The sequence below is a fragment of the Arachis hypogaea genome, chromosome 9, assembly GCF_003086295.3.
Source record: "Arachis hypogaea cultivar Tifrunner chromosome 9, arahy.Tifrunner.gnm2.J5K5, whole genome shotgun sequence".
Classification (NCBI taxonomy): domain Eukaryota; kingdom Viridiplantae; phylum Streptophyta; class Magnoliopsida; order Fabales; family Fabaceae; genus Arachis; species Arachis hypogaea.
Window position 1 is genome coordinate 9,117,473 of NC_092044.1, and position 23,210 is coordinate 9,140,682.

A 23,210-nucleotide genomic window follows, 5' to 3' on the forward strand; every position below is an offset into this window, starting at 1 on the left:
ACTCGAAGTAGATTTTCTGGAGGTACAGAAGCCCAATTGGCGCTCTCTTAACGGCATTGGAAAGTAGACATCCTGGGCTTTCCAGCAATGTATAATAGTTCATACTTTGCCCGAGATTTGATGGCCCAAACCGGCGTTGCAAATCAGCCTCAGAATTTCCAGCGTTTAACGCTGGAACTGGCATAAAAATTGGAGTTAAACGCCCAAACTGGCATGAAAGCTGGCGTTTAACTCCAGAAAAGGTCTCTACACATGAAAGCTTCAATGCTCAGCCCAAGCACACACTAAGTGGACCCAGAAGTGGATTTTTACGTCATTTACTCATTTCTGTATACCCTAGGTTACTAGCTTACTATTAATAGGATCTTTTGACATTGTATTTGTACCTCATGACACCTTACACGTTTCTTTGTGTACCTTCCACGGCATGAGTCTCTAAACCCCATGGTTGGGGGTGAGGAGCTCTGCTGTGTCTTGATGGATTAATGCAATTACTACTGTTTCTTATTCAATCATGCTTGCTTCCGCTCTAAGATATCACTTGTTCTTAACCCGGATGAATGAGATGATCCGTGACACTCATCATATTCTCAACTATGAACGCGTGCCTGACAACCACCTCCGTTCTACCTTAGATTAAGTAGATATCTCTTGGATTCCTTAATCAGAATCTTCGTGGTATAAGCTAGAATTGATGGCGGCATTCAAGAGAATCCGGAAGGTCTAAACCTTGTCTGTGGTATTCTGAGTAGGATTCAATGATTGAATGACTGTGTCGAGCTTCAAACTCCTGAAGGCGAGGCGTTAGTGACAGACGCAAAAGAATCACTGGATTCTATTCCGGCCTGATTGAGAACCGACAGATGGATAGCCGTGCCGTGACAGGGTGCGTTGAACATTTCCACTGAGAGGATGGGAGGTAGCCATTGACAACGGTGAAACCCTACATACAGCTTGCCATGGAAGGAGCCTTGCGTGTTTGGAGAAGAAGACAGTAGGAAAGCAGAGGTTCGGAAGACAGAGCATCTCCAAAACCTCAACCTGTTCCCTATCACTGCAAAACAAGTACTTATTTCAAGTTCTTTTGCTTTTTACAATCAACCCTGATAATTATTGATATCCTGACTAAGAGTTACAAGATAACCATAGCTTGCTTCAAGCCGACAATCTCCGTGAGATCGACCCTTACTCACGTAAGGTATTACTTGGACGACCCAGTGCACTTGCTGGTTAGTTGTGCGGGATTGCAAAAGTGTGATTTCAATTTCGTGCACTAATGCGCTGCACCCAATGCCCAGCCATTTTCCCGAGAGTTGTGCCAGAGTTGTGCCTGGGGCGCAAATGCACCCACGCGTACGCGTCGTCTGGCTGTGTTTCAATCTGCGCGTCCGCGTGTATGACGCATACACGTCGATGAGCTTTGTGGCCATCCACGCGTGCGCGTAGCCCTGTTTTCATCCCAAAGTTGATTTTTGAGTTTTAAAAGCTAAATCTCATACTTCTAAGCCTCCGATCTCACCCCTTATGTATTAAATCATTATGATATGCCTAGCAATGAGAAAGGAGCTATGGAATGTGGTAACTTGCGAATGAAGCAAGGGGAAAAGTTATGATCAATGATGATTAAAGATGATTATATGAGATACGGAGGATGGCGGTGGACGTACTATGTATGCCATGAGCCGAAGGGCTATATTTATTGATAAATGGTTGGTTCTTGATTGAACCATGAGCCGGATGGCTGAGTTATTTCCGGATACGGCGGAGCCATGTGATAAATTGGCTAGTTCTGGATTGAACTATGAGCCGGATGGCTGAGTTATTGCCAAGTTACGACAAAGCCATTATGGATTATGGCTGAGTATAAAGGCATATATGATAAATGAATGAATATGATAAATGAGTAATGATGGAAAGTGTTGAATGTAAGCATGCGTATGTTTTCTCTCTGGTTGTAAGGGTGAAAGGGCACCGATACCCTCTAATGGCGACAGGGCGCAGATACCCTCTAATGGCGACAGGGCGCAGATACCCTCTAATGATATTAATACGCAACAGAGAGACTGTGCCCGGGTTAGCTACCGGACACATCGGGTTGGCTTGATAACCGACAGATGATATCATCAACCATAGGGCAGGCATACATCATTTGCATATGTTTGAATTGTTTGGGTTTGCCTATTTGTTTTGGATTTCTACATCATATATGCTATATTACCTGATTATGTGCTACTTGTTCTACTTGTACCTTATTTGTGTATTACTTGCCTGTATTGCTTGTGTTTGTACAACTGAGAGTCCCCTCATGCTGGTGTCGGTGGATGTTGGGGCTGTTCTTGATGAGATAATTTGAACTCCCTGGGAAGACGCAGTGATGTGGTTTCACTAGCTCCAGGTGAGGGTATGATGTATTGATACAAAATTGCTGAGGTAGAACAACTGGTGATAGTTTTGCTTATGATTCTGAGTCTGATTCGTGGAAGAGTCAGCGAGTTGGGAAACATGTGTAACATGAACTAGATTTAGTATCCCCTTACAACAGTAGCCTATTCATGGATTAGTGAGAATCTAGGCTGGATATTTGGTGAAGAAGTTTAGGATTGCTTAGTGAGTTTTTATTGCAGTGCATTGTATTTATTTGGCACTTTTTCCGTACTGGGAACCCATGGGCCTGGGGTTCTCATTCCGTATATATCTCTTGTTTTTCAGATACAGGTCCAGGTGCTCAGAAGTGAGCTGTGGTTTGTCTGAGAGACGGCGAAGATATTTATTCTCTCTACTTTGTGTTTGGCTTAGAATCTCTCCACCTTTGTTTTGAAAAGATTATATTATGTATTGAACTCTTTTGGAACTTACCTATAGAGGCTCTTATGTTTCCTTTGGGAGAGATTAGGATATACTGTTGTCAACTACTTTCATACTGTACTCTAGCCGGCCTAAACTTCGCGGGTCGTGACTAGTGGCTATTTACTTATACTATAAATATCTATCTGTTATCTATCTCTTAATCTCCTTTATGCCTTGTCCGTATATCGCGTTTGGCTTAACAGTTTAACTTTTCGTTGTCGAAACGTGAGTGATACGTCTTTGCAATTTTATTTCTACTCTTTTCAGGTTTCTCGATTAATACTCCTTTCGAAATTTACCTATATTTATATATTAAAAATCCACCTGAGAGTCATTGACTTATGACTCGAGCATAAGGATTTGAATATTAGGGTGTTACATTTTTAACAAAAAAAATTTTTAATTTATAATTTTAATATATATTTTTATAAGATAAACAAAATCCTTTCTTTTAAAATTTTTTAGAGTTGTTTTCTATCAAAATTAATTAATTAAGGATTGTGCAAGAACCAATTGATTTAGTGGTTAATTAATTTATTAGTTTACTTAAACAAGTATAAAATGTTTGAATCCTTCTATAATTATATAATTAAATTTAAGTAGTATTATTTTTTTTCACCTTGATGGTTTCAGTGGCTAAGAGAAGGGGGGGTTGAATCTTAGCCCCCTTTTTCTGATGCTAACACTTGCTGATCTTCAGAGAAGACTTTTCTGTTTTTGCTCGTCACTGGACACGAGCAACTTTGTTTTGTCTCGTCCCTTCCCACAAGACTTTTTGTTTTGTCTCGTCACTTGGCATGAGATAATTCTGGCTTTTGCTCCTGTGTAGTAGAAAACAGAAATGGAGTAGAAAGAGAAGAAGATTGCACCCAGATATATCCTGGTTCGGCTGCTAAGTGCAGTGCAGCCTACATCCAGTCTCCATCACAAACATGATGGAATTTCACTATAATCAATCTGATTACAACTTGTAAAGTGCTAACCCAACTTACAAGGGGATTCCCACAGAATCATGATACACAACATAGATGAACAAAGGAACTCTAAGACATCTATGGCTTTTTCTTTTAATTTTGCACTCTCTGCCTTTTTCCGCTCTATGGCTTTTTCATTACAAACCTCACTGTTTGCCTTTTTTCCATGAGACTCAAGACATGACAAAATTAAACAGAAAAATACTAAACAGAATACATTGAAGGAGAAGAGAAAAACTGTTAGCGCAGGTAGCTCTGAGAACTCTGTGCCTTGCACTCTCAAATTTTCTCCTTGCTTCAAACAGTGGTTGTTCCCCCTTTTTAAAGAAGAGAAAAGCCTCCACACTTGAAGCCAAAACCGAACCAACTTCTTCCTCCTTCAACAAACACAGAACCGGTTCGGCCACTCAGAGAGAGAAGAGATAACCATGCATTAACCAACATGCAATTACCTCTAGTCCTTTCTTGATCATCACCCTTCATCAATCCGGGCTCTCCATCCTTGGCTTCCTCTCCAAGATGGATTTCTGGCCCTTGATGCCTCATGATGATGATGACTTCATCTGCTTCAATCTCTGCCTTCAACCATCACTTCGCCACTCTAGCTACTCCCTGTGGTGGTTGAGCAGAATCAAAGACAAGCCATGCTTCAAGAATCTCCTCTAGCTGGCCGAATCTTCTTCTTCCACATTTCGAGCATGAAGAAGCCAAGATCTCATCACAAAATCTTACCATAAGTGATGCAAATCTTAGCCACAGCTTACTTTTCTTTTTCTTTTTCGTGCCATCATCATGATGGTCTTGTAGCTTGTTCTCCCTTCCTTTCGGTAGCTTACATTTGCTTCCATGGCTACCAATATTTTCTGTGTAATAACCAAAGAAGAGAAAGAGATGGATGAGAGAGAGGAAAGAGAAATTATGAATAGTGGTTAATGAACCAAAAGATAAAGAATAAAAGTGAATTAATTTCCCTTTCTCTTTGCTGACAAACGTGTAGCCTTGGTGCATGCAATCAAATCAATTTGTCAATTTCTCTCTCATAGTTCCCATGTAATAAATGATAGTTGAATGTAATTTGAAATCCAACACAAGTTTGAATTTTGGATCCGTTGAAAGCAATTTTGCTTTCTTTCTTCCACTTGTTTTGGATCATGCATGAGAACCAAACATGAGCTTATAGCATTAAAACTTATTCTTGGCCCATTCAAAATATTTCAGCCACACTTCTTTGATTATTTAATGATAAAATCAATTGGGCTTAATTCATCAATTCTGGCCCAACCAACGCAACCATTATTTCAGCCGTATAAATTCAATTCCAAGGCTGAGTATATGAATTGGGCAAGCTAATATTTTTCTTTTATTTTTCGGCCCAATATAAACCTGCATCACAAAATTATTAATTAACATATGTTAAAGGAAAATCAAATTAATAATTTTGTAATTAATATAATTAATAATGTTTAGTCATCACAAATATTAATTTAGAGTTTTCCAAACTCATCAATCTCCCCCTTGATGACAAACATTATTAAAATTGAAAAGGAAAGAAATTTAGAGATTGAGTAAAGAATACTCCCTTTGAATTTGAATTTCTCCCGCTTTCTAAATGTCACATAGCTCCCCCTTGATGTATGCTTATTTAATCATGGGAAGCACTATCCTGTAACATTAAAATCAAGCTTCAAGAGACAATGTTATTTAGCATATTTTATAATACTAAATGCTTGATTTATGAGCAGTTTTAATTGATAATCAAAACTCATTTGATATCATAAACTGATTTACTGCTCAAACTCAAAAGGTATCCAAATATTTTTCAAACATTTTCCTGTTTAGGATATCAGAGCAAATCAACATGATGAAAAATATTTGAAGAACAAAACAAGGCAGTTTTTATACTTTGCACAATTTTAAAGGAACTGCCAAAAATAAAGTCAAAACAGTAATCATTATATCAAGGTACAACAAATGCTTCATAATTACAATCAACAATCAACCAAGCATTTTACCAAGATAAACATTACACAATCAGCAGCAATAATGATAAAACAAGTGCATTATCAAGCAAGCATAAACAAGAGTGATCATAAACTCTCAAAAGAGTTTCATCCCCTATTTTCCATTTTCAATTTTTAGCTATTTTCTCCCCCTTTTGGCATCAAGGGGCACTGCAAAATAAATGAAAACAACATACCGAACAGCAGAATATTTGTTTTTCACCAAAACACAATGGTCCAGAGTATCCAAGTACAATACCTAAAACAAGACAGCAAAAACTGTGTACAAACTCTAAATGATTCCTAAAAGATGAAAATTTCAAGGATTTGGATCCTTTAAGACTGAATCATATTTTCATAAGAAAATGTTTTTCAAACACCTTAATAAAATTCCATATCACACATGCATTTGAGAAAATAAATTTATCAATGATAATCAAAGCTCAAGTCAAAATTAATCCATAAAGTGCTCAAAACAGAGCCAGATCAGAGCATAAAACAGAGCGAAGCAGGTCTACAAAATAGTGCAACAAATCAATGAAACATAACAGTTTCAATTCAGCCTTTTTTCTCTTCTCCTCCCCCTTTTGTCATCAAGGAGGGACCCTGCAAAGCAATGAAATCCATAATAATTCAAGCATAAAACAAAACAGCATCGAGTTAAGTTTGGTACAGTCATGAAAATAGTTTCCTTGAGTCAAATACACATAGAGCAAAATAACAGAGCATTCAGTAGCAGCAACAGGTAACCAAAACTCAACATGTTCAAAAAATATTTCCTGCCAAACAATTCAATCAAGCAAAAATATCCAGCAACATAAAGTTCAACCAACATATCAGATCAAATAAAATTGGCAGGCAATAAACATCAAAAAATTCAGAGTATCATTAGATCAGTCACTCCCTATTTCTACTATCCTCCCCTCTTAAGATATGATGTGATAAGACCACAAAAAGATTTTGATTTTCAAAAAAATGATGAACTAACAAAACGGTCAGTAGTGGGGTCAAAGAGATTCAGTGGGGCCCATAGGAATTAAATTCTGCGTTGCCTCCCCCTTGACCACAGCTCTTCCATTGTGCCATTATTTTCATCTCGTCCAATCCTACGAGCAAACCAGAGCAGAGTCACATATTCACAGATTTTCAATGAAGCTTAAATCAAACATTCCCAAACTTTTTCTCAAAGTACAGAATCTGTCTTCACAAAGGGGTTTTGTAAAAATATCAGCAATTTGGTCTTCAGATTTTACAAATTGAATATCAATAGTACCCTTTTGCACATGTTCTCTAATAAAATGATATTTTATCTCAATGTGCTTAGTTCTTGAGTGCAGAACAGGATTTTTTGAAATGTTTATAGCACTCATATTATCACAAAATAAGGGTATACTATTGATTTTTAATTTGTAATCTTCCAATTGTGTTTTTAACCAAATTAATTGTGAGCAACAAGCAGATGCGGAAACATATTCGGCTTCAGCAGTGGATAGAGCCACTGTGGCTTGTTTCTTGCTTGACCACATGTTGAGTGAGCTTCCAAGGAAGCAACACATGCCGGAGGTGCTCCTCCTATCCACTCGATCTCCCGCATAATCTGCATCACAAAAACCTACTGCACAAAAGTCATCAGATTTAGGATACCATAATCCATAATTACAAGTTCCCTTAATGTATCTAATGATGCGTTTAACAGCCGTAAGATGGGATTCTTTTGGATGTGATTGAAACCTTGAACATACACCTACACTTTGGACTATATCCGGTCTAGAGGAGGTAAGGTACATAAGTGAACCTATCATTCCTCTATACCTAGTTTCATCCACATATTGGCCATCATCATCCTTTTCAAGTTTAGTATTGGGATGCATAGGAGTGCCCATTGATTTGGAATTTTCTAGGCCAAACTTTTTGATAAGTTCTTTTGCATACTTTCCTTGGTGAATAAAAGTACCACTAGGAGTTTGCTTAATTTGGAGGCCAAGAAAGAAAGTAAGCTCTCCCATTAAACTCATCTCAAACTCACTAGTCATGAGTTTTCCAAACTCTTCACACAAAGAAACATTGGCCGAACCAAATACAATGTCATCAACATAAACTTGAACAAGAAGGATATCATCATTAGATGCTTTAATGAATAAGGTAGTGTCGGTGGTTCCCCTTTGAAAATGATTTTCCAACAAGAAGGCACTAAGCCTTTCATACCAAGCTCTTGGAGCTTGTCTAAGACCATAAAGAGCCTTAGTTAATTTAAAAACATGATTTGGAAATTCTTTATGTTCAAAACCGGGGGGTTGAGCCACATATACTTCCCTATCAATAAAACCATTAAGGAAGGCACACTTAACATCCATTTGAAACATTTTGAAACCCTTATGGGCAGCATAGGCAAGAAGCAACCTAATTGCTTCCATTCTAGCTACCGGAGCAAAAGACTCATCAAAATCAATACCTTCTTCTTGATCGTAACCTTGGGCCACTAATCTAGCCTTGTTACGAACAACTTGTCCATCCTCACCAAGTTTATTTTTAAAAACCCACTTAGTACCGGTAACTTTCTTACCATCCGGATGAGGTACTAGTGTCCAAACCTTATTCTTGTCAAATTGAGCCAACTCCTCTTGCATTGCTTTGACCCATGATGGATCCTCAAGAGCTTGTTTGACATTGTTGGGCTCTATTTGTGACAAGAGAGCAAGATTGCTAGGTTCGGTTTGCCTTTTGGTGGATGATCTTGTTGTTACTCCTTGAGAAGGATCACCAATGATGAAATCATGAGGATAACCCCTCATGGACTTCCATTCTCTAGGCTTTCGGACAGGTGTAGAGTTTTGATGAACTTCTGGTGGTCTCACTGTTTCAGTTTCTCGTCCCTGCTCAGGAGACAAATCGGAAGTTTCTCCTTCAATCTGACGAGACAAAAATGGACTGGCAGATTCTTCATTCTGGACAGATTTGGGATTTTCTTTGCTTGTTCCGGCTTCTTCACCATCTGAATCATTATCCTTCACAATACTGGGAATTAAGTTAGAATCACAAAAAGTAACATGTATGGATTCCTCTATTGTCCTATGTTCCTTGAGATAAACTCTATAAGCCTTGCTTGTGGTGGAATATCCAACAAACATTCCTTCATAGGATTTTGGATCAAATTTTCCAAGATTTTCTTTATTATTAAGTACAAAGCATTTGCATCCAAAAACATGAAAGTACTTAAGATTTGGAGGGGTTCCTTTCCATAGCTCATAAGGAGTTTTCTTTAACCCTTTTCTAATGATTGTTCTATTCAAAATATAACATGCTGTGTTCACAGCTTCAGCCCATAAAAATTTAGGTATTTCATTCTCACATAGCATGGCCCTAGTCATTTCTTGAAGGCTTCGATTCCTTCTTTCAACCACCCCATTTTGTTGGGGCGTTCTAGGACATGAAAAATTTTGAGAAATCCCTAAGTCATCACAGAATTTTTCAAAATCTTGATTTTCAAATTCTCTTCCATGATCACTTCTCAAATGGGCAATTTTCAAATCCTTTTCATTTTGAATTTTCTTGCAAAGGGTGGAAAAAGCATAAAACGCATCATTCTTATGAGCAAGGAAAAGTACCCAACCGAATCTAGAGTAATCATCAACCACAACAAGACCATAATGTTTACCTCCCAAACTTTGAGTTCTAGTAGGACCAAAAAGATCAATATGTAACATTTCCAATGGCCTTTTGGTTGAGATTCCATCTTTTAATTTAAAAGAGGATTTTACTTGTTTGCCCAATTGGCAAGCATCACAAGTAAGATCCTTATCAAACTTGATGTTTGGAATTCCTCTAACCAAATTCTTTTTGACTAGCTTAGAAATTTGGTACATGCTAGCATGTCCCAACTTTCTATGCCAAAGCCATTTTTCAGATTCAAAAGATGTAAAGCATGTTACATTTTGTTCCTTTAAATCCTCAAGAGTTAATCCATACACATTGTTGCATCTCTTGGCTTCAAATAAAATATCCCCAGTTTTCTCACAAACAACCAAACAAACAAACTTCTTAAAAATAACCTCAAAACCTAAATCACATAATTGACTAACACTAAGTAAATTATGTTTCAAACCATTTACAAGAAGCACATCATTTATACAAGAAGAAAAGTTTTTACCAACTTTCCCAACAGCCACTATTTTTCCTTTTGCATCATCTCCAAAAGTGACAAGTCCTCCATCATATTCATCAAGCTTTATGAAGAAGGTTGTCTTTCCGGTCATATGCCTAGAGCATCCGCTATCCATGTACCACATATTTTCTTTTTCTTGGATGCTAGGCAGACCTACAAAGTAAACTCAAGTGACCTTAGGTATCCAAAATTTCTTGGATCCTTTCACGTTAAACCATCTCTTATGTCCCAGATCATTATAATAAAAAACAACCTTGTAAACTTTATCACCTATCATTCTTTCTCCAAAGAAACATTGAACTGGAAAATGACCACTTCGGTTACATAGTCTACAAAATCTTGGAGTTGCTGTTTTGTTAAAGGAAGTTGGGTCTTGATACTTAACATTATTCGAAGATGAAGCAATGTTTTCAAAATGTGATTTTTTAGATTTATAAAAACCCAACCCAGCTTTATCATAAAGAGGTTTTTGACTAGCCAAGATTTGATTCAAATTTTCAGAACTTTGGGTGAACTTGGCTGAGTCTTCCTTAAGTCTTTTAACCTCTTTAAGCAACTCTTCATTTTGCTTAAAACAATTCACATATGCAAGGACAGAATGGTTACTTTCACAGCTTTTAACTTGGGCTTTTAACTGCTTATTCTCTTCCACAAGATCACAAGCATTTTCGGCCTCTCTTAGTTTTTCTTTGAGAAAGTCATTTTCAGCTTTAAGAATGAAATTTTGTTGTTCAAGATCTTGATTCTCAGTTAGAAAACATCTTATTTTTTCAGAAAGATGGTCTATCATAAGATGAAGGTCTTCAGTGTCAGGGTTTTGAAATGATACCTGATCTACCTCATTTGCCATGAGACATGGCTGTGATTTAGTCTCAGACTCTTCATCATCATCATCTGAGTCATTTTCTAAATCTTCCCATGTGGCCATCAGTCCCTTCTTCTTTACTCTTTTAGGCTTCTCTTCTTTTTTCAACTTGGGACAATCAGATTTGAAATGACCAATTTCCTTGCAATTGTAACAAGTTACTTTGCTAAGGTCTTTCTTCATCTTCCTTGAGGTGCTGCCTTTGCCTTTGAGCTTCACCATTTTCCTGAATTTTTTTGCAAACAGCACAAACTCATTTTCAGAAGAGTTATCACTGGATTCATCATCCAGAGGGTTAGTCACAGAAGAAAAAGCAATTCCTTTCTTTTTTGAATCTTTTTTCAAATAGGAGTTTTCAAAAGCAAGAAGATTTCCTCTCAAATCATCAAGTGTCATGGAATCTAAGTTACTACTCTCAGAAATAATTAAAGCTTTTGTTTCCCACTCTTTTGTGAGACATCTCAACACTCTTCTCACTAGCACAGATTCTGAATGTGTGATTCCAAGAGCATCTAAGCCAACAGTGATGATATTGAACCGTTCGAACAGTTCATCAATGGACTCTCCTTCCTTCATTGCAAACATTTCATATTCCTTGTTTAACATGTCTGTCCGAGTCTTCTTTACAATGGTAGTTCCTTCATGAGTGATTTGCAACTTGTCCCAGATTTCCTTTGCCGTTGTGCATCGTGATACTCGTCGGTATTCCTCAAAGCTGATGGCACAGTTGAGCAGATTGGTTGCCTTGGCATTTAACTCCACGGTCTTCCTATCTTCCTCGGTCCAGCTTGCTTCTGGTTTAAGAGAGACTACTCCTTGAGCATTTGTGGTAGTTGGAAATTTAGGACCTTCCAAGATGATCTTCCAAAGTCTGTAATCCACGGCTTGTACAAATATCTTCATCCTCTCCTTCCAATAGGTATAATTTTTCCCATTGAAGAGGGGAGGTCTGTTGCTTGATTGACCTTCAGCCAGATTGTATGATAACACACTTGCGCCACTGTTTTCTGCCATGAGGATCTTTACTCCAAGCTGCAAAGCTTGATCTCTTTGAGACCAAGCTCTGATACCAATTGATGGTTTCAGTGGCTAAGAGAAGGGGGGGTTGAATCTTAGCCCCCTTTTTCTGATGCTAACACTTGCTGATCTTCAGAGAAGACTTTTCTGTTTTTGCTCGTCACTGGACACGAGCAACTTTGTTTTGTCTCGTCCCTTGCCACGAGACTTTTTGTTTTGTCTCGTCACTTGGCACGAGATAATTCTGGCTTTTGCTCCTGTGTAGTAGAAAATAGAAATGGAGTAGAAAGAGAAGAAGATTGCACCCAGATATATCCTGGTTCGGCTGCTAAGTGCAGTGCAGCCTACATCCAGTCTCCATCACAAACATGATGGAATTTCACTATAATCAATCTGATTACAACTTGTAAAGTGCTAACCCAACTTACAAGGGGATTCCCACAGAATCATGATACACAACATAGATGAACAAAGGAACTCTAAGACATCTATGGCTTTTTCTTTTAATTTTGCACTCTCTGCCTTTTTCCGCTCTATGGCTTTTTCATTACAAACCTCACTGTTTGCCTTTTTTCCATGAGACTCAAGACATGACAAAATTAAACAGAAAAATACTAAATAGAATACATTGAAGGAGAAGAGAAAAACTGTTAGCTCAGGTAGCTCTGAGAACTCTGTGCCTTGCACTCTCAAATTTTCTCCTTGCTTCAAACAGTGGTTGTTCCCCCTTTTTAAAGAAGAGGAAAGCCTCCACACTTGAAGCCAAAACCGAACCAACTTCTTCCTCCTTCAACAAACACAGAACCGGTTCGGCCACTCAGAGAGAGAAGAGATAACCATGCATTAACCAACATGCAATTACCTCTAGTCCTTTCTTGATCATCACCCTTCATCAATCCGGGCTCTCCATCCTTGGCTTCCTCTCCAAGATGGATTTCTGGCCCTTGATGCCTCATGATGATGATGACTTCATCTGCTTCAATCTCTGCCTTCAACCATCACTTCGCCACTCTAGCTACTCCCTGTGGTGGTTGAGCAGAATCAAAGACAAGCCATGCTTCAAGAATCTCCTCTAGCTGGCCGAATCTTCTTCTTCCACATTTCGAGCATGAAGAAGCCAAGATCTCATCACAAAATCTTACCATAAGTGATGCAAATCTTAGCCACAGCTTACTTTTCTTTTTCTTTTTCGTGCCATCATCATGATGGTCTTGTAGCTTGTTCTCCCTTCCTTTCAGTAGCTTACATTTGCTTCCATGGCTACCAATATTTTCTGTGTAATAACCAAAGAAGAGAAAGAGATGGATGAGAGAGAGGAAAGAGAAATTATGAATAGTGGTTAATGAACCAAAAGATAAAGAATAAAAGTGAATTAATTTCCCTTTCTCTTTGCTGACAAGCGTGTAGCCTTGGTGCATGCAATCAAATCAATTTGTCAATTTCTCTCTCATAGTTCCCATGTAATAAATGATAGTTGAATGTAATTTGAAATCCAACACAAGTTTGAATTTTGGATCCGTTGAAAGCAATTTTGCTTTCTTTCTTCCACTTGTTTTGGATCATGCATGAGAACCAAACATGGGCTTATAGCATTAAAACTTATTCTTGGCCCATTCAAAATATTTCAGCCACACTTCTTTGATTATTTAATGATAAAATCAATTGGGCTTAATTCATCAATTCTGGCCCAACCAACGCAACCATTATTTCAGCCGTATAAATTCAATTCCAAGGCTGAGTATATGAATTGGGCAAGCTAATATTTTTCTTTTATTTTTCGGCCCAATATAAACCTGCATCACAAAATTATTAATTAACATATGTTAAAGGAAAATCAAATTAATAATTTTGTAATTAATATAATTAATAATGTTTAGTCATCACAAATATTAATTTAGAGTTTTCCAAACTCATCAAGTATATATTTAGATACCTTTCTTTCTGAAACTAGTATACAACTGTATTTACATTTCTACGAATAATGTAATAAAACATAGAAGAGATACAAATTTTACATCTTAGCTATGGATTATGGCACAAATACGACTCTAGAGGGGTTCCTGAACATGTTGAGGAACCATTGACATCAGAAAATTCTAGGCTGCAACACTTTGGAAATGTGAGTTATCTGCACCCTGAATTTCTCCATGTCAGTACCCCAATGGCTTAACCAAAAGTCTATAGATATAATGATCTTCTCCAAAACTGCAGAATTAGACATCACAAATTCTACAAGACAAATCTCCTGCTCATCTACATTGAATCCTTCAAACTAAACAACTTTGAAGCTTGACAGAAAACAGTGAGGCACTAATGCTAAAGTCAACACAAACATCTTTGTTTACAAAAGTACAAGGGTATCACGTGTAGTATCATGTGAACCTCAAAGGAGGTTAGTCAAATTTTTTTTTTTCATTTTTCGTATGCAAGGAAACTTGCTAGCCATGAAAGTTTTGTATCAGAAACTAGCAAAATTTATTTTATTAAATAATCTTTAATATCATACCGAAATTGATATTTAAAATAATGAAATTGTTGAACATGCAGAGATCTTGGTTGTAAGGTGCTTGATTAGTCATGAAGTATTACGTTAGACATACTCTGGTAATTGGTAAATGGTTGAGAAGCACGATATGGTACTTGGAAAAAAGAGACTCAAGTAGAAGGAAAAGTGAAAAACCCTAGCCAAACAACAACACTCAAGTAGAAGTAGAAATAGTGGTGTACCACTGGCCAAGGAAGAGCTTTGCAAGCCAAAATTTCCTACCACGGAGGAGGAGCGGCGACGAAGGAGGAAGGACCAACGCAATTCAGTGAATTAGATCTAGAACCAGGTGAGGAGACCGAAACCAGAGGTCAAAGGGAATCAAAACAAAGGTGAAAAAGGAGGCGGTCCGGCATGAAGAAAAATGAGGCACAAGCGGCGAAAAAGTAAAAACGACCTGGAGGAGCCGCGAAAAACTAGGAATGACCAGCGCTAGCAGCGAGCCGTCTGGTCTCCAGTGTGGCGGTGACACAGGGATGATGGTGGTCGATGATGAGAGAGACTGAGGAAGCGAATGTCCGAGAAAGGTGGCGACATTTGAAAGAAAAAAGGAGGGCGCGTGACGTATAACTTGTGTGGCAGATTTATTTTAGACTTTTATACATATAAAAATTCAAAAAATACATTGTTGCTGATTTTTATAGCTAATTTTGGTATTTAAATAGTATTTTTGTTTAAAAAATATCATAAACATATTTAACTTGTTTAAAATAATTTTATATTTTTTCATCTATACGAATAAAACAATGGTATAAAATATAAAAAATTATAGAAAATAATAGACAATTAATGCATATATAAATATACTAAATATTTGATAATAAATTTATAAAATTTTTAAGATAATAAACATTTTTTTAATATAAAAATTTAAAATAAAATAAATAAAAAAATTCAATTTATATTTATCAAAATCGCAGTTTACTAATATACAAAATATTTAAAATAAAATAAATAACTTTATTTATACTCGTCTAAATAATCCTTATCTGAATTATCGAAATCGTCACAATCATTCTCTATTTGAGAAGAACCATATGGTTGTTTTGGTGGCTGCAGCCTGCAGGATGAGAAGGGATCGTCTAGTTGGAGTTATGCCTCTTTTCAATATAAGGGAGACGGGAATTGACAACAATTTTTGTATGAATTAGCGGCGCAAAATCAAATGCCGGAGAATTAAAAAAAGGTTACAAGAAGCTAAGTTGTATTATATGTTACAGTAACCACAAAAATTCATTACTTTTCAAAAGGCAATGGCGCACACACACTAATCACAATAATAAAGAAAAGAAAATGTTAAAATATAAAGACTTATTTTTCTTTGCCACTCGCATAGCACACTTAAATTTAGTTTGGTAAAATTTTTATTTTCTAAAAATAATTTATAAAAGTTAATTTTTAAAAGTCAACTTTTTAAAAGTTATAGCATTTGTATTTGATAAATTAAATTAAAAATGACTTTTAATAAGCATAACCAACAATAAATACGTTTGATAAAATAACTTTTAAAATATAAAAATATTATAATAGATATTAATATAAGATTAAATTTGAATATTAATTGATGTACAAAATTATATTAGATTTTTTAATTTTGATAAATATAAGATAATTTTTAAAAAATTTCTATTAAGTACTTTCAAAAGCACAATTGACTTTTAAAAATTGCAAATATAAGCACATGAGATTTTTATTTACCAAATGCAAAATAAAGCGCTTATATATACTTTTGAAAAATATAAACACCTTTTCAAAAAATTTTACCGAACCAAACCTTATTTTAATTAAAACTTGACTACCTATTGAACTTTTTGTTAGAGTAAACACTCTGCCCATAACACAAACAATAAATCTTTTTAATCCAAAAAATTGATGAAAACCTCGCTTACAGATGATTTGACAACGTAAAAAATCACAAAATAAAGAACAATTTGCAATAAAGAGAGCTTCAATGAAAAATTGACGATAACTTTATCGATTTTAATTAAAAAAATCAACACTCTATCTATGTATCTATCTGCACAATTCATTTAATTTTGAAAAGAAATTTTCATTGTCTAAATTTATCAACGGTAAATAGGTTGATATTATAAATATTAAAATAAACTACATATATGCATCAGTCGATTTTAAAGAAAAGCATTCTCAATGCACTATTCCGTTAGCAGTGCGAGGATAATATAAAAACGTTTTAAGGTAGCCAAAATAATGGACATCGTTTAGCGTAGCATCCAACTATATCCACATCAGCCGTTGATGTCTATATGTCGAAAATTGTCCTAATAACTAACATGAATCATATTTACAAAGTTTGAAATTAGCTAAATAAAAACAACTAAAATTTTAAAGATTAAATTAAAATTTGCATACAAATTTAGATACTAAATTAAGTATGATCTCTACCCTTCTCAAATTTTATACATTTTTAATTTACAAATAAATTATTTAAAAAATATTTTTTGTTATTTCAAAAACTAAGCAAATAATTAAAAATAAATTGATAAAATTTATAAATTATATTTATTATTTATTAATCATCAACTCTATTTGATATATAGAGTTAACATTGTTTATAAATTCTCAAAAATTTGACTATTTTGAAAAACTTAGCGAAAATGATACTGTACTCACTTAGAATATTTCTTTAGAATGATAAATCTGTGTATATAAAGTCAGATTTCTAATTTCTAGTTAATGAAATTCTGTTCACCGTAAAATAAAAATAAAAAAAATCAAACGAATTCCAACCAAACAATTTTTCTCTTTATATTTTATTTTTGTTTTTTAATTTATTACTTCTTCTAATTTTTTATTTTGGACTGAAATGAGTATGAGTCGGGAGACATGAGTTATCTCTCAAGAATAAAAAAAAAAAAAAGAGAGATTCATATTTAATTTTTTATTCTCCACATCTTATTTCAATAATATGTATTATTTCTTAGGAATTTTTTTAACAAAGAATAAAATTAGGTCAAGACTAAAAATTTATACTTAATGGATAACTTTTTTTATAAACTTTCTTTTATTAAAAAAAAATAAATTTTATTCTTCACCGAAACCTTTTTTTTTAACATAATATTACTCTTGTTCCAACACATCAATTCTTCCTTAGTAATCCGCTCTTCCTTAGTAATCCGCAGATGGAGGTGAAGGTGGGGTGAAGGTGGAGGTTTTGGAAAGCAACATTTTCGGCATGACTTTGGCGACATAGAAGGGCAGCAAAGAGTACACCATTTAAGACTTTCTCCCACGCCTTTCATATATCCGTGTCCTTTTCAATCCATTTAATCTAATATTTAATTCCGATTTTTCTTCCACACATGCTGCAAATAGATAATAATTCTTTAAAAAGTTATTGACAAATTAAAAGTACTAATTAATTTAGGAAATAATTATAATTTTTTTAGTTAAATCATCCATATCCCGGAATATTGATTATTAAAAATTAATTAGTTCTGTTCAACTAAATCTTTGTTGAAGAACAAAAATATTATATATCATTAAATCAATCAGAATATATTTACATATAAATATATGTAAAATTTAATTCATTGTATTTTGTATTTTATTTTATATTTTATTAGGTATGTTATACTGTTAATTAACTTTATAGTTAATTTTTAGTATGTATTTGATATGGTTGATTAAAGAAATAGAAGCCGCTTAACAAAATAATTAATGATGAAGGTGATTGAAATATCTTGGAGAAATTATATTAAACTATTTTTTTACCTTAGTTCATCACAACAATAAAGAAATCTCATAATCCACAAATTCAATTCAACAGAATATATAAATTCAATTATAATTTTAGTCTTTATTATCTTATTTTATCTTATCTTTATGTTATTTTTTTTATCTTATCTTATTTTTATTTTTATCTTTCTTTCTTTAAATTCCACATTCTCTCTTTCTCTCATCATCAATTCATCATCATCGTTCAAAAAATTCTCTTTTTTTTTCTCTGAGGTGATCAAGAGAAGAAGAGTTTGCTTATCCATATTCTAGATCGTCTTAACAGAAGAGGGAGGGTACTGGTTTGCGGAGGCATTTTGACTTCTGCGAGCTTAGAATCCTCTCTCCTTTGTGTATTTATTTGTGAATATAATTCATAGCCGTTGCTGTTGGAGGCTCCTTTCCTCAAGGGGTGCATGTAGCAGCATCAGTGTTTGGTGACCTTGTTTCAATTGATAATTTGGAGGAAATTTCAAGTTAAAAAAGAGAAAAAGATATTGACTATTTGAGACTGGAATAATGGGTTCTGTTTGTTGTTGTTTGAGTGTTAATGATTTTGAAGATGATATGAATCCAAATAGTCCTGTATATAGGAACGGTGGGTGCATCAGTTCCGTCTTACAGAACTTTTTGAATGCGTATGCATCAATATTCCGTAGAGGGGAAATGCAGGAAATTCCTTCATCTATACAGGGGGCAGCATCTATGACTTCCACAGCATCACTTGATAATTCTCTATATGACATGTACCGCTCTCCTCCAAGGCCAATGCCTTATGATGCAGACCCAAGGCATTTCCGCTCTCAGCATGATAGACTAGTTTCACGACGTGAGAGGGGTTCAAGTCATGTGAATGATGAGGCAGAACCTCTAAGAAGTGATGTAGATGAGGATGACCAACAATCTTTAACTTCAAGCAACGAGTGGCATGAACATGCCAGTGAAGATGGATCCAAAGAAAACCATTCTAAGTCTTTATTAAGGCTTTCATCAGCAGAACCTACCACTGGAGTTGGACTTGTCTATTCGTCCTCAGAAGAGGAGGATTGCTGTCCAACTTGTCTTGAAGAATATACTGAAGAGAATCCGAAGATAGTGACAAAATGCTCTCATCATTTTCATCTTGGTTGCATTTATGAGTGGATGGAGAGAAGTGACACCTGTCCAGTTTGTGGGAAGGTGATGGTATTTGATGAAACGATGTAATCTTGAGTTAAAAGTTTTGTGTCGTAGATGAAGCCAGCAACAAAGGAAAGCAAAGATACAAATACAAATTATAGACATTGTGAATACTTCAGATTAAGCCTTGTCATGTACATAAGTATATATACGAGTTTGCTTAACCATTATTGTGAGTTCAATATCATCCATGTTTCTATTGCCAAAACTTATTATGAGGAAAAAGGATAAGGCAATTTTAGATGGAAACTTTCTCATGGTTTCAACAGTTTCACTTTTCAAGAATTTCTTTCTTCTCTTTTAATTTGATCCTAGTGCTCTTGCAATTTTACATTTGACCAATGATGCATTTTGCAGATAAAATGAACTCTGCAAATTTTAGGGATAAAAAAAAAGATAAAAATAAAAGAATAAGATAAGAAGATAACATAAAAATAAGATAAAATAAGATAATAAAGACTAAAATTGTAATTGAATTTATATATTCTATTAGATTGAATTTGTAGATCACACAATTTTTTTTATTATTATCATGGACTAAAATAAAAGAGTAGTTTAATAAATTATATAAATAAAATTATTTCTATAGAATGATATATTATTTTTATTTAATCTTCATTTTCAATGAAGGGAAGAACTAGGGTAAATCACAATAATAAATCTAGGGGAGCAAAATTTTACACAAATCCGCCAAACCAAAATCTATTTCGTGAATCCACCAATGCACATTTATATGTAGTTCGAACCAACTTGATTCGAACTCCATTTCTACATAATTCGAACCAAATACACAAACACATGCACACACTAATTCAAACCAAATAAGTTCGAATTATACACAACACACACGCACACACTAATTCGAACCAACTTGGTTCGAATTACACACATAGTAATTTTTATGCTGTTAAAAAATTAATAATTTATTAAAAAAATTTTATTAGAAAAATTAATAATTTAAAAATTAAAAAATATATATTTTATTTCATACATTAAAAAAAGCTAACAAAATATTTAATTACGAGACTTCTTTAAAATATTTGTGATTTATCAATTCGAATTTCATACAATACTCTTTTGTCCATTTTTAATAGCTTACGAATATTTTTTAATAAATTTATTTAAATTATACTACAAAAAATATTTTATCCTATGCAAAACAATTTAAAAAATGGCTTAAAAATGTTAGGAGTACTATACAAATTTATAATGTTCTAATAACTTAGGTAAAAACATCCATGTACTCAAATTTTAAATAAAATACTCGACATAGTCAATAATAATTTAGAAATGAAAGAAAATATTTTATTCCATACAAAACAATTAAAAAATATATTTTATTCTAATACAAAAATTTTTTTAAAATGGCTTAAAAAATGTTATGAGTACTATAAAAGTTTGTAATATTCTAGTGATTTAGGTAAATACATGATAAAAATATTTTGGTTGTTATTGTTTTATATGGAATAAAATATTTTCTTTCATTTCTAAATTATTATTGACAATGTCGAGTATTTTATTTAAAATTTGAGTACATGCATGTATTTACCTAAATTATTAGAACATTACAAATTTTTATAGTACTCCTAACATTTTTAAGCCATTTTTTTAAAATTGTTTTGCATAGGATAAAATATTCTTGGTAGTATAATTTAAATAAATTTATTAAAAAGTATTCATGAGCTATTAAAAATAGACAAAAGAGTATTGTATGAAATTCGAATTGATAGATCACAAATATTTTAAAGAAGTCTCGTAATTAAATATTTTGTTAGCTTTTTTTTAATGTATGAAATAATATATATATTTTTTAATTTTTAAATTATTAATTTTTTTAATAAAATTTTTTTAATAAATTATTAATTTTTTAACAGCATAGAAATTACTATGTGTATAATTCGAACCAAGTTGGTTCGAATTAGTGTGTGCGTGTGTTTGTATATAATTCGAACCTACTTGATTCGAATTATGTAGAAATGGAGTTCAAATCAAGTTGGTTCGAACTATATATAAATATACATTGGTGGATTCACAAAACAGATTTTAATTTGGCGAATTTATGTAAAATTTTGATCCCTTAGTTTATTATTGTGATTTAGCCGAAGAATTATGTATCACAGCAGAAAATATATATGTAAGATATAGAATAATGTGTCCAGGATTTAGAGCGTAAAAAAATAGATAGATAGCGAGAAAAAGATGTTATTGTGAAAGAAAAATTTGGATTGTAAAAAAAAAGGACACGCGTCATCACATATCTATTGCTTATTTACTAACTACTTTATGTATAAGGTGTGTTTTGGAATACTGATACATTAAATTTATTTTAATAATTTTTTTTTTGAAATAAAGAATTATATTAATTCTTAATGTTTGAATTAAATTTTAGTTTTGTTTAATGATCTATATAAACGTAATACATTTAATAAGCACATAATTATTTTGTTCATTTTAAACATATCTATTATTAACAATATATAGATACAGATTAATTATTAACAAATAGTCGCATACAGCAATGCGCAAATTGATCACCTGCTTTATAGCCAGAGAAAGTATCAGAAAAATCACTGGCAACTATTTTTGGCAACTATCTTTGAAGGAACAATAACAACCAAAGCTAAGAGTCCTAAAATGACTATTGAATATTTTGAAGTCATTTTTAGCAGATGAACTAACATTAGATGAAAAAATATGTGAAAATGATCAAGAGAAGGATAGTTTATATAGAAGAGGAGAAAGACCATGGGGACGTGCATATAACCGGAAAAAAAAAAGTCAAAAGAGTAAACACTAAAAACTATGCTAGCCAAATTTGTAATTAATATACGTATACGTTAAAATTATAAAATTAAAACATTAATTGGGAGAAAAGTCAAATTTGTAATTAATACGGATAAAATAGATTATAAAAAATTAATTACTCAAATTAATCTCTAAAAATTTTAAAAACTGATATTTTAGTCATAAAAAAAATTAATACACATATCAATTTCTAAAGTTTTGTTCCAGCAGACAAATTAGTTTACAATTTATTTTTCGGCAGAATAATTATCCAAATTAGTCCTCAAGAATTTTAAAAATGGAAATTTTAGTCCAAAAAAAATTAATACACAGATCAATCTCTAACGATTTTTTCTGTCAGACATAACAGTCTCCCGTCCATTTTACTTTTACTATATCTCAACCTTTATTATTATTATTATTAACTTAGCTTTGTGCATGTGGATGAGAATTTTTTTCCGTTATAAATTATTAAAAATAATTATTTTTCGAAAACCCAATTTTAATCTTTATTTACAGGAATGCACGCTTTTTTTTAGTAATTAGAGCAAGTTCGCCGTATCCCACGGCGAACTCTATGATTTTCTTGGAGTTCGCCTTAACCCATGGCAAACTCAATATATATTATATAGTCCCCCCTGGGCGAACTCTACGTGAAGTTTCCCCATAAAATGACCATAACAACAAAGTTGAGTATCGAAATTTGTTCTCGACAATCATTTTGGTTGTTGAATATCTCATTTTTTTACAATGACAAAAAATTCACTGTTATCCATTCATTACGATGCAGAAATAGTGTATGATGAAGAAGGTTCTATCATTTTTAGATCGAACCAACCAATATTTACCCATTTGACAGTAGAAATCAATTGTTTAAAGCTGTTAAAGAATCTAGTATTACTTTCCGTTGGGATGCAAGAGACAAAGAAGGTAAAGAAAATCTACTACAGATATCCAACCGAAATAGATGGTACCTTAATTTATAAAAGGTATGTCACAACTGTGTTGTTTATGCTGTTGGTATATTTGTGTGAAAACGCTTGTGATAAAAATGTTATGTTATTTTGAATCAGGTATCGTCTGCGGGATGACGAAGACGTAC

General features: G+C 33.7%; 1 protein-coding gene across 1 annotated transcript; it reads left to right on the forward strand.

Annotated features, from left to right (window-relative positions):
- The first annotated feature begins 18,309 nt into the window (after positions 1–18,309).
- LOC112710286 (E3 ubiquitin-protein ligase At3g02290-like) lies at positions 18,310–19,590 on the forward strand. Its single transcript, XM_025762445.2, has one exon. It carries the CDS (start codon positions 18,665–18,667, stop codon positions 19,349–19,351), a length of 687 nt encoding a protein of 228 aa, XP_025618230.1. The 5' UTR covers positions 18,310–18,664; the 3' UTR covers positions 19,352–19,590.
- Positions 19,591–23,210: the final 3,620 nt, after the last annotated feature.

What these genes read in the sequence shown, in the direction of transcription:
- LOC112710286 (XM_025762445.2), top strand. Translation starts at nt 18,665, where the DNA reads ATGGGTTCTGTTTGTTGTTGTTTGAGTGTTAATGATTTTGAAGATGAT.